Source organism: Eriocheir sinensis, unplaced genomic scaffold (genome assembly GCF_024679095.1).
Source record: "Eriocheir sinensis breed Jianghai 21 unplaced genomic scaffold, ASM2467909v1 Scaffold728, whole genome shotgun sequence".
NCBI lineage: Eukaryota > Metazoa > Arthropoda > Malacostraca > Decapoda > Varunidae > Eriocheir > Eriocheir sinensis.
In genome coordinates, this window is record NW_026112085.1 from 5,001 (window position 1) to 16,846 (window position 11,846).

Sequence of the window (11,846 nt, forward strand, 5' to 3'; positions counted from 1 at the left end):
AAACATTTATATAACACAGAATACATCGTTAGTTTAAGCTGATATGTGAAGGAGAAGGAGAAGTAGCAATAATTACATAGGGATAGTAGAAATAGTAAGAATTGAGGTAGTAGTAGTAGTAGTAGTAGTAGTAGTATAGTAGTAGTAGTAGTAGAAGAAGAAGAAGATGTAATGTAAGTGTTAGCATTAGTAGAATTAGGAGGAGGAGGAGGAGGAGGAGGAGGAGGAGGTGAAAAAGGAGGAGAAGGAGGAAGATAAGGCGAAGGAAGAGAAAGAGAATGAGTAAGACGATGATAATGATGATGATGATGATGATAAGAAGGAGGAGAAAGAAGAAGATAAGGATGATAAGAATGATGATAAGGAGGAGGAGAAGGAGAAAGATGATTATGATGAAAAGGAAGAGGAAAAAAAGGAGTAGCAGAAGGAGATATATACAGCATCACACCTCTAATCACAGCCTGACCATCCCTCCCAACCCCCCCCCCACCCCCACCCCTAGACTCATGCCAGCGCAGGTGAGGCGGGCCAGCGTACGCACCTGTCTCAATGCCCAACACGCCGCCCTCTCCGCTGCTCTCTTCACTATCGTAAGTCCGGCTCTTGTAATCACTATCTCACCGCTCCTGTTGGCTATTCTCAGTGTTGGAGTTATATGAATGCTTCTACTATTGTTTCCTTCCGTTGCTGTTGTTTCTTTACCGTAAAGGAAGCAGCTGAAGGGCAAAAATTAATATAAACAAAAAAAAAGTCCGCTATCCAGTTTGTTATTATGTATATGTATGTTATTTTTGTCTATTTAGGATGTTTATGTAAGTGGGATCTCTTTCTTCCGTGTGAGTAATTTTAGTTTTCTTATCTCTTATATCTCTTAGCTTATCTGAGTGTTACTGTTATTATGGGTGTAACTACTTCCATTTCCTTCCGTTTTTTTATCGTTTACGTAAGATATATTTGTTTCGAGTGATTAACCATATGGGATCTCTTTCCTCGCTGATGCAATGCTACTAATCTTCTGTTCTTTATCTGTCTATATTAAACATTCTACTTCCATTTCCTTCCGTTTGTTATCGTTTACGTAAGTTATATTTGTTTCGATTGATTAACCATATGGGATCTCTTTCTTCGCTAGTGTAATGCAACTAATCTTCTGTTCTTTATCTGTCTATATTAAACATTCTACTTCCATTTCCTTCCGTTTGTTATCGTTTACGTAAGTTATATTTGTTTCGATTGATTAACCATATGGGATCTCTTTATTCGCTGGTGCAATGCAATTAATCTTCTGTTCTTTATCTGTCTATATTAATCATTCAGTCATATGTGTTCTCTCCTTCTTCGAGTTATTGTTACCAAAGATATAAATGGTAAGAGGCACCACTCGCTGTTGCTCCTGAGGGAAAAAATGTAATCAATCATCCGCATGGCCGTTTGATGGCGCCACCGTCGACCGATTACATTAACATTAGGAAGCCTCGGAGTGGTGCGTCTTACCATCCATAAGATCTGTATTTTACTTATGAACCTAACTACTTTTATTTCCATGTACGTGTATTAATGTGGGGAATTCTCTCTTCATGTGCGTCTGTGTGTGCGTGTCTGCAGTGCTCGTCCGTGGTGGTGGTGCTTGTGTACATCTGGCGTCTGGTGTTGAACGCGAGGCACCCGGAACACCTCAGTGACGTGTATTATGGTGAGTCTCGATTCGGGCTTCGTTATACACGTGAAGGATGATATTTTCTTTTTCTCCAAGCAGCAATTTGGGTTTTTAATTGGAAGATCTACAACGTTCCAACTTTATAATCTTGTCTTTGTTTGTTCGTATGCATTATTTCAGCTAACTTCTTTAATTCATATCTTTTATTTCTATTTTTCCTTCTCTTTTCATTTTTCTATCATGTGTGTGTGTGTGCGTGTGTGAGTGTGTGCATTATTTCAGCTAACTTCTTTAATTCATATCTCTTTTATTTCTATTTTTCCTTCTCTTTTCATTTTTCTATCATGTGTGTGTGTGTGTGTGTGTGTGAGTGTGTGCATTATTTCAGCTAACTTCTTTAATTTATATCTCTTTTATTTCTATTTTTCCTTCTCTTTTCATTTTTCTAGCGTGTGTGTGTGTGTGTGTGTGTGTGTGTGAGTGTGTGCATTATTTCAACTAACTTCTTTAATTCATATCTCTTTTATTTCTATTTTTCCTTCTCTTTTCATTTTTCTATCATGTGTGTGTGTGTGTGTGTGTGTGTGTGTGTGTGTGTGTGTGTGTGTGTGTGTGTGTGCGCCATTACATCACCACCATCATCATCACTCGTACCATCGCCTTTGTGAAGACTCCCTCCCACCATCACCACCATCTTCCCTGTACTCCTGTCAACACTCAACACCGCGGCTTCCTTCCTATTCATCCCAGCTCACTCTCCTTTATCTTTCCTTAATCAGGCCGGTCCTTCTTGTCTCCTCTTCCTCTTAATTAGTCCCCACATTGTCTCCTTCGTCGCAAACAGCCCGAATTAACCTTCTGACGAACCGGCTGGTGTGTTAGGGGAGGTTACATATTTAGTTTTCTCTCTTTCTTTCTTCTGATATATAGCCTAGTTAGTCCTATGTCCTAAGTTAACCTATATGATTTAATTCAGTGTCTCTTTCATCATAATTAATTAACCTTCTGACAAACCGGTCAAAATGTGTTACGGGAGGTTACATATTTAGTTTTCTCTCTTTCTTTCTTCTGATATATAGCCTAGTTAGTCCTATGTCCTAAGCTAACCTGTATGATTTAATTCAGTGTCTCTTTCATCATAATTAATTAACCTTCTGACAAACCGGTCAAATTGTGTTACGGGAGGTTACATATTTAGCTTCTTTCTTTCTTTCTTTCTTCTGACAAAGCTTAGTTAGTCCTAAGCTAACCTAGCTTATTTATTTCAGTGTCTCTTTCATCATAAATAAATTATTATGTGGGGGTTGGTTAGTTAGTTTTGTTCTGATATAGCCTAACCTTGTGTATTCTGATTTAAGCTAACCTAACTTCATTCAAACATTGGTTCCTTCATCATATATTAGACTTAATCTTCCCCAAAACAGAGAAAATGGGTAATTATTATGTGGGGGTTGGTTAGTTAGTTGTGTTCTGATGTAGCCTAACCTTGTGTATTCTGACTTAAGCTAACCTAACTTCATTCAAACATTGGCTCCTTCATCATATAACAGACTCAACCTTCCCCAAAACAGAGAAAATGGGTAATTATTATGTGGGGGTTGGTTAGTTAGTTTTGTTCTGATATAGCCTAACCTTGTGTATTATGACTTAAGCTAACCTAACTTTATTCAAACATTGGCTCCTTCATCATATAATAGACATAACCTTCCTGACAAACTAATGAAAGTGTGTGAGCCTTGCTTTGTATGGTATATATATTTTTACCCATCAATGCTACCGAGATGAGCATCGACGCCACGGGAAGCTATAGAGTTCACTTCCTCAATAATAATAACAATAATAATAATAATAATAATAGTAGTAGTAGTAGTTGTAGTAGTAGTAGCTGTAGTAGTAGTAGTAGCCTAGTATAGCCTAACTTCATGATAACGGTAAAATATCATCTTCTTCAACTTCATAACATCCTCCAGTGGTTTCCAGATTATACAAAAAAGAATAAGATTAAAATAAAATACTAAATAAAATAATAAAACGAATGATATCTTGCTCCACACTCACCCTTGCGGCGCCCAGCACTACACGTTTTTATTCCATCAATTATTACGCAGCGGAAACGTAGTATTATTATAAATGTACAGAAATCAAATGCTGTTAATGTATTACGGAAACACACTATTACCCTAACAATATATATATAAAGGATTCACCAAGTTCCATTAATATCTCGACACGGCCATCATCATAACTACCATCCCATCCTCTTTAACTAACACGACATTTCCTGTGCAACGTAATTCTGGAACTTACAAAATAAAAAAAAATCCACATTATAAAAAGAAATCCATCTATCTGAGCAACAGTTTCCCCTCAAGGTTCAGTGCGACGGAGGTGAGCACTAAGGTCATGCGCATTGCTCTAGCGTTATCACGACCACCCTCATCATATTCTCTTTAAGTAACACGAAGTTCCTTGCACAACGTAATCCTGCAGTGCACAAAAAAGAAGCATGCGCACACACAGAATATCAGAGCGCCGGTTTTTATTTGCTCAAGGGTTATAGCGATGGAAATGAGCACTGATGTTAGGGGGAACTATACCGTATTTGCCCTTAACTTTCCTTCCCTTCCCTTCCCTTATAATCCCTCCTGTCTCACCCTATTCCTGCCTTTCCTTCTCTTCCTTCCTTTTTCTGATTCTCTTCTTTCCTTCTCCATAATACTTTCTTTTGTTTCTTCCCTTTCCTTCCTTTCTCTCCCTTCCTTCCTTTTCCTCATCCTCTTCTTTCCTTCTACGTATACTTCCTTTTGTCTGTTCCCTTTCCTTCCTTTCCTTCTCTTCCTTCCTCCTCCTCATTCTGTCCTTTCCTTCTCCCTTATACTCCCTTTCGTCTCTTCCCTTTCCTCACCCTCATCTATCCTTCCTTTCTCTCCCTTCCTTCCTCTTTCTCATCCTTTCCTTTCCTTCTCCCATATACTCCCTTGTGTCTCTTCCTTTTCCTTCCTTTCCCCTCCCCTTTCCTTCTTTTCTCTCCCTTTCCTTCCTCTTCCTCATCCTCTCCTTCCCTTCCTTTCCTCTCCCCTTTCCTTCCTTACTCTCCGTCATCCATTCCTCTCCTTTCCTCCTTCGTTTTTCTATACATATATTTTGTACACGAGGAATACATCGCCGGACACTCTATAGAATTATGCCGAGAGTTATTTCGCGTAATTTAATAATGACACGCGATATCAACCTTGAAATATATTAACAAACGAGAATTTGAGTTATACATCTCACACATATTATTATTGTTTTCTCTCTCCGTGTGTGTATTTGCATTTCACAGACACGCACACTCACTCCCTCTCTCCCTCTCTCTCTCCCTCTCTTTCTCTCTCTCTCTGTCTCTTCGCTTTGCTGGAGATTAATTCCGAGGCGTTTTAACTTTGTCTTTATTTTCTTTTTACTTGTCAAAGGAAGATGCAAAAGAGAGATATAATGATGACGAGATGAAATATTGAAATGAAAAGTTGTCATTCTCTCTCTCTCTCTCTCTCTCTCTCTCTCTCTCTCTCTCTCTCTCTCTCTCTCTCTCTCTCTCAACAGGTGTGCAAATCTCGTACCTGTCAACGCTGGGCACTCACGTCACCCTCATCGCCCTCACCTCAGTCCTCTTCATCGGCATTCAGCAGGTAAGAAAAGGAGGAAGGAAGGAAGGAAAGAAGGGAGAGGAAAGGAGAAAAGGAGGGAGGCAGTGAGGAACGGAGGGACAGGAAGGGAGGCAGAGGAAGGTAGAAATGACTGGTATAAAACTGCAGAAAAGAGAGAAAAAGGGAGGAAGGGAGAGAGGGAGACGAAGGAAAGCAGGACAGGTATAAAACTGCAGCAAGGAAAGAGGGAAAGAGAGGCAGGGAGGAAGGGAGCGAGGGAGAGGAATGAAGGGATTACTAGTATATGACTGAAGCACGGGAGAGCGGGAGAGAAAGGGAGGTAAAATAAGAGAGGAAGGTAAAAGTAAGATAACTAGGAATAGAGAAAGGTAGAGGAAGAGAGAGAGGAAGGAAGAGAAAACCGAATGGGAATAGGAGAAAGAAATGGGAAGCAAATAAGAGAGGGAGAGAGAGAGAGTTGAAAGAGTACGAAAGCAAATTGTGAGAGGAAGAGAAATGAGAGGGAAAGGAGATGAAAGGAAAGAATAGGAAAAAGGGAAGGAAGTGAAAAGGGATAAGAAAGAGTAGATGAAGAAATTGATTAGGGAGAGAAAAGACTGGAAAAAGGGAAGGAAGTGAAAAGGGAGAGGAAAGAGCAGAAAAAGAAAAGAATAAGAGAGAGGAAAGAGAAGGAAAAAGGAGACAGATAAGAGAGATAAAGATGGAGAAAAAGAGAACGGGAAACGGAGGAAACAACGGAGGGGGGAAAGACGAAAGATTTGATAATACTAAAAAAAAAATGAAAGAAAAGGAAAAAAAAGAACAAAAAATACAAGATAAAATAAATAAAAACAAGAAGAAAAGCAAAGAGGAAAAATAAAAATAAGAAGGGAAACAGAAGCTTTGGAAAGGAAGAAAGACAAAAGACTAATAATGCGAAAGAGAGGCAGAAAAGAGGAAAAAAACAGAGGAAGGAAAATAAAAGAAAATTGTGAAGCTTAAATGGCGAGGGGAGAGAGAGAGAGAGAGAGAGAGAGATTGAAGGAATAACAAGTCTCCATGCGGAAGTCTGAATCTCTCTCTCTCTCTCATATTTTTATTACAAGTTTTATTATTTTTCGCTTTTTCTTTCCTTTTCCTTTTTAATATCTTTCTGCTCGACGCCTTTTTGTTTGTTTGTTTGTTTGTTTGTTGTGTCGGCAATACAAAAAAAAAAAGAAAAAAAAAAGAAATGAGACCAAAGAGCAGGCCAGGTGGAAATGACGGCAATCAGCTTGTTCGCACCTCCTCTCTCTCTCTCTCTCTTCTATTTATGTTGTTGGTGACGGACAAAAAAACAAATAATACTGCCTCTTGCCTCTGACCTTTTTCTCTTCTCTTTTTTTATCTCCTCTACTTTCTCTTTTTTTTTCTTTTGCTTCATTTTTTACTACACTTTTCCTCTTCCCACTTTTTTTTATTTCGTTCTCTTTCTTTTCTTTTTCAAACTATCGTCACTAATCTCTGACCTTTTTCTATTTCATTTTTTCTCGTCTACTCTCACATATTTTTATCTTTTGCTTCATATTTCTTTTTTTTTTTACATTTTTTTCTCTTTCATGTATTTTTTCTTCACACTTTTTATTTCGTTCTTTTTCTCTTCTATTTTCAAACTAATCTCCTTTACCCCCTCTGACCTTTTTCTTTCCTTTTTCTACTTTTTTTTTTTTTTTTTGCTATTTTCTGCCTCCGGTTATTTTCTTCCCACTTGTTTTATCGCGGTCTCTTACTCTTTTACGTTCGGTCTTCTTTTGTTTTTTCCTTTATATTTCCTTCTTTTTAATATTTTCCTCCTCCTTTTTTTCTCCTCCCACTTTTTTTCTGATCTCGCTCTTTTACTCTTCTACTTTCAAACTGATTATCTTCTTTTCATTCATATTTCTCTTTTCACTCATATTTATCTATTTTTAAAGCTATTTCTCTTTCACCCAATACGTAGATTTTACCATCAATAACTACAATAACAAAGGCCAAACAAAACAAAACATAAACACACACTCACACTTCATCACGTCAAAAACACCCCAAAACAACAAGAATAATAATATCACAACAAAGGCCAAACAAAAGAAAATCACACTCACCCTCCTCATCCTCTTCTCCCTCGTCCTCCTACCCCCGTGGCTGCGGCAGGAGCGGTGTGGCCTCATCACGCCCTGGGTAGTGGCTAACATCGCTTTTATGGCCCTCGAGGCGGTCTGCTGCATGTACTCCAACGTGCTGAGGGACCATGTCAATAAGGTCAGTCATGGTGGTGGTGGTGGTGATGGTAGTGGTAGTAGTAGCAGTAGTAGTAGTAGTAGTAGTAGTAGTTGTATATGATGGTCTTGGTGACATAGCTAATTGGAATAACTAACTGACAATGTGCCTTACTGACTGACTGACTGACTGACTAAATGACTGACCGAATGAATAATCAACTACTTCCTGACATTATATAAATGGATGCTCACCTAACTAATTAAATGAATATATGTAGGCGTGGTAATTTTGATGGTGTTGACAGTGGTAATGGTAATGATGACAATAACAATAATAATAATAATAATAACAATAATAATAATAATAATAATAATAATAATAATAATAATAATAATAATAATAATAATAACTCCCTAATTCTCACATGTCTTTTTTCCACACACACGCACCTGTCCAAACCTGTCGCCCTACACATATGTCCTTTCCAAACCTGTCATCATTCACTATCCTCATTTTCCTCTTTTCCTTCACCTTTATCCCCCCTCTCTCTCTCTCTCACACATGACCCTATACCCCCCCCCCCCCGCCACCCGCTCCCTCCCACACACCTGCCTCTTCGTCAGCAGAAGTTCGACGCTGTGTGCCGCGCCGAGGTTTCTTTCTTCCTCTTCAGAGTGGCTATCAACGTGAGTAGTAGTAGTAATAGTAGTAGTAGTAGTAGTAGTAGTGGTGGGAGGAGGGAAGTAGCAGTAGTAGTAATAGTAGTAGTAGTGGTGGTGGTAGTATATAATAGTTGCAGTGGTAATAATAATAACAACAAAGTGAAACTGCATTGTAAGCAACACGACTCTCATTTCCAACTTTTCTACACACAAAAAAAACATTAAAAAAATAATTATAACATTCCACCTAAGTCACACCTTTTATAGCGGTAACTGTTTCCTCTCTCTCTCTCTCTCTCTCTCTCTCTCTCTCTCTCTCTCTCTCTCTCTCATAAGGTTTCACTCCAGCAGCGGCGTCAAGTTGGTTTCCCATTTTCTTTTTTTTACCCTCGAGCCGCATGGTGCTTCCTTTTGTGAGGGGACACAATTTCATTTTATCCAGCAGTTATATTTGTCGTCTCTCTCTCTCTCTCTCTCTCTCTCTCTCTCTCTCTCTCTCTCTCTCTCTCTCTCTCTCTCTCTTATTTTTCTTTTTCCTTCCTTTTCCTTTTTAATATCTTTATGCTCGACGCCTTTTTGTTTGTTTGTTTGTTTGTTTGTGTGTGTGTGTGTGTGTGTGTGTGTGTGTGTGTGTAAATCCTGAAGGCCACAGAGAGCGTGATATTTGGCCAAGGGAAAGAAACTCTCTCTCTCTCTCTCTCTCTCTCTCTCTCTCTCTCTCTCTCTCTCTCTCTCTCTCTCTCCATTTATCTCCTTTGCTTGTGTCACTTTTTCTTTCCTCCTTTGCTCTCTCCTTGTTCCTCTATCTCTTCCCTCCTTTCCCCTTTTCACTCCCTTGCACCATTCTTCCTTTTATTTTCCATCTCTCTTTCCCCTTCATACACTGCTGTTCTTAATTCATCCTTTCCCTCTTTTACTCTTGGTCATTTTCTTCCTTTCTTTTCTCTTCCCTTTCTACCTTTCTCAATCTTTTTCTTCCTCCCTTCCAACTTTTTATTTCCTTCTTTCACTCCATCCCGCCTTTCCTTTCTTTTTTTCTCTCTGCCTACTCTCTCTCCCTTTTCTTCCCCTCCTTTCCTATAAACGCTTCTTTTGTCTCTCTCTTCTCCTATCCCTTCCTATCCTCCTATATATTTATTTTCTATTTATTTTTACACCTTACGACCCCCTACCTCCCCCCTCCTTCCCTTCTTCAGGTCATGGGTCTATGGGCCGTCATGCGCTTCGTCAGGAACCTCAGGGCTGGCATCACCTACAAGGACCCCGAGGCCATCCACCTCTGAGGGGTCATGGTTCAACAGAGGTCAAGACGAGGTCACACGAGTCAAGAGGAGACTACTGAGCTCTAGCGGGTCGAGGATCAAGTGCATGGGTCAATAAATCAAAGTCGAAAATGATGAGGCCAGGTCATGTAATTCAGAGGTCATAGGAGTCAGGTCAAGCGAAGTTAAGGGAATGATCAAAAGAGATCAAACGAGTATTAAAGGTCAATAGGTCAAAGTTACGGGGAGGTAAAGGTCATAAGTCAAAGAAGAGGTCACAGGTCAAGAGAAGGTTCAAAGGTCAAAGGTGAAAGGTCAAGAACGATGTAAAGGTCACGTTACAACTGCAGGGTCATTATCCTTTTTTTTTTTACACTAATCCCTCTTTTATCGCGTTGTTTCCCTCTTTTCCTCTCAGGCCGGCTTACAAACATTCTTTTAAAAACTTTCTTTGTACCTGACTTCCTCCTTTTATTTCACTTTATCACCCTTGTCATTGTAAACTCACGAACATATGGAACAGTGAACCAGCTAACAACTTATCTTCTTATTTGGCTTCCTCCTTTTCTTTCCCTTTATCATCTATGCCAATGTAAACTTTCGAACATATGGAACAGTTAACCAGCTAGCAACTTCTCTTTCATATCTGGCTTCCTTCCTTCCTTTCCCTTCCTCAACTAGGCTATCAAAACCAACACCCATGAACCTCCCCTTATAATGTCTGACCTCCTTTTCTTTCCCTTCCTCAACTACGCTATCTAAATTAACGAGCACTACGAAACGGCCAACAACTTATAATAATGTCTGGGTTATATCCCTTTCTTTCCCTACCTCAACTTACATATCATAGGCTATCTAAGCTAACAAATACATAGGAACCAGCTAACACCTTCCCTTAATGTCTGGCTTCTTCCATTTTTTCCCCTTCCTCAACTAGGCTGTCTAAACTAACAAACCAGCTAACATCTTCCTTTCGATTTTGGGTTCCTCCATTTCTTCCCCTTCCTCAACTATAGGCTATCTAAACTAACAAACACTACGAACTATGTATTTTATAGTGCACACACATTAGACAATCACTTGCAGCCGACACTAACCTTTATAGACAGCATGTGGCCAAACCAGACGAGGAATCTTGCCGGGGAAGTAATTTAACACCTGGTTGCCTTTCCATTGTTTGCAAGTGCTTCCGCTGACTCGCAATGGCCTCTGCAATTAAGGGAGAAAATATTATTACAGTCCTGTTCCTTGGCAGATCAATATCAAATGGTTCTTATACTCAGGGGGAGGAGAACGTGTCTCACAAACCTTCATATATCATTAATGTTTAGATTCAAAATAAGAGTTGTGCAATAAAATTAGTAGTTATATAAACCAAGTGAATGTGACTGTGGTCGTGTATGGCAAAAACAGTTGTTGATGTCTGTATTGTAGCTATTAACATGGTGGCATTTACGACATAATAAACTTAATACTATCCTTACATATGTCTATCCTTTAGAAGTACTAGTATGTACATGGATATACAATGTCATTCTTTTGCTTTGTTGTTGCTGCTTTGCCACTTACAAACGAGACAAAGGTAACTTAATTCTCCCACTCACTCTGGCGTAGACTTCTCCAGAGTTTTAGGAGGCTATGTAGGCCATGAAACCACTGTCTCTTGTCTCGAGTCCAAAAGGTTCATGCTGGCTTCGAAGCCTTGGCAACACTTTGAAATCTCACCGACGTTTCGCCGCGATTATAGTGCGATAGTGCATTATATAGTGAGGAGCGATAAATAATGTAACTCCACTGATAAGCAAAGTGTGTGAATAAGCAGAAGAGAGGATCAAGAGAAGGACGGACAGGTCAAATGGCGAAGAATTCATTTGTGCATGCGCGTGGGCGGCGTTGAAGACCACACCAGAATGGGAGACGCTTTTCCTCCCTGTCTGGTTAATTAAGGCTGGTCTGAAAGGAAGTCTGAGTATTTGAAGGATGGGATGAGGATTAGAGGGGAAGAGAGGAAGTGTACGTGGACTGCCTGGAGGGAAAATAATAAACAGATTTGTGTGCAATTTTTTTTAAACTCCCTTTCATACCAGTCCAAAATTACTAGACAGGAAGAAAAAGCATCTCTGAGTATTTGGAGGATGAGATAAGCATTAGACGGGAAGAGAGGAAGTGTGGAGTGCCTAGAGTACACCCGGGTCAAGAATAACCAGAGATGTGCCTTGTGACCAACCCGCACCGACCGCCATGATGGAACCTAAGGACGAGGAGGAGGAGGAGGAAGCAGTCATCTCACTCGGGCCAGGAGGAGGAAACAACGGAGCCAAAAGTAAGATAGAAGTTAAGAATAATGATATGCTGTGGGGTGTAACTGTATCAAGAAATGGGACCGCTGAGTGTG

The 11,846-nt window shown here is 39.7% G+C and overlaps 1 protein-coding gene across 1 annotated transcript in view; it reads left to right on the top strand.

Moving 5' to 3' along the window:
- The window catches only part of LOC126994140 (uncharacterized), an 11,769-nt gene extending 840 nt beyond the window's left edge, over positions 1-10,929 (top strand). The window contains exons 2-7 of the mRNA XM_050853381.1: positions 503-590; positions 1,606-1,693; positions 5,243-5,328; positions 7,459-7,566; positions 8,154-8,213; positions 9,386-10,929. Coding sequence (XP_050709338.1) covers positions 503-590; positions 1,606-1,693; positions 5,243-5,328; positions 7,459-7,566; positions 8,154-8,213; positions 9,386-9,472 — 517 coding nt within the window. The 3' untranslated portion in view covers positions 9,473-10,929. The remainder of the gene's footprint in view (positions 1-502; positions 591-1,605; positions 1,694-5,242; positions 5,329-7,458; positions 7,567-8,153; positions 8,214-9,385) is intronic.
- The last annotated feature ends 917 nt before the right edge of the window (positions 10,930-11,846 follow it).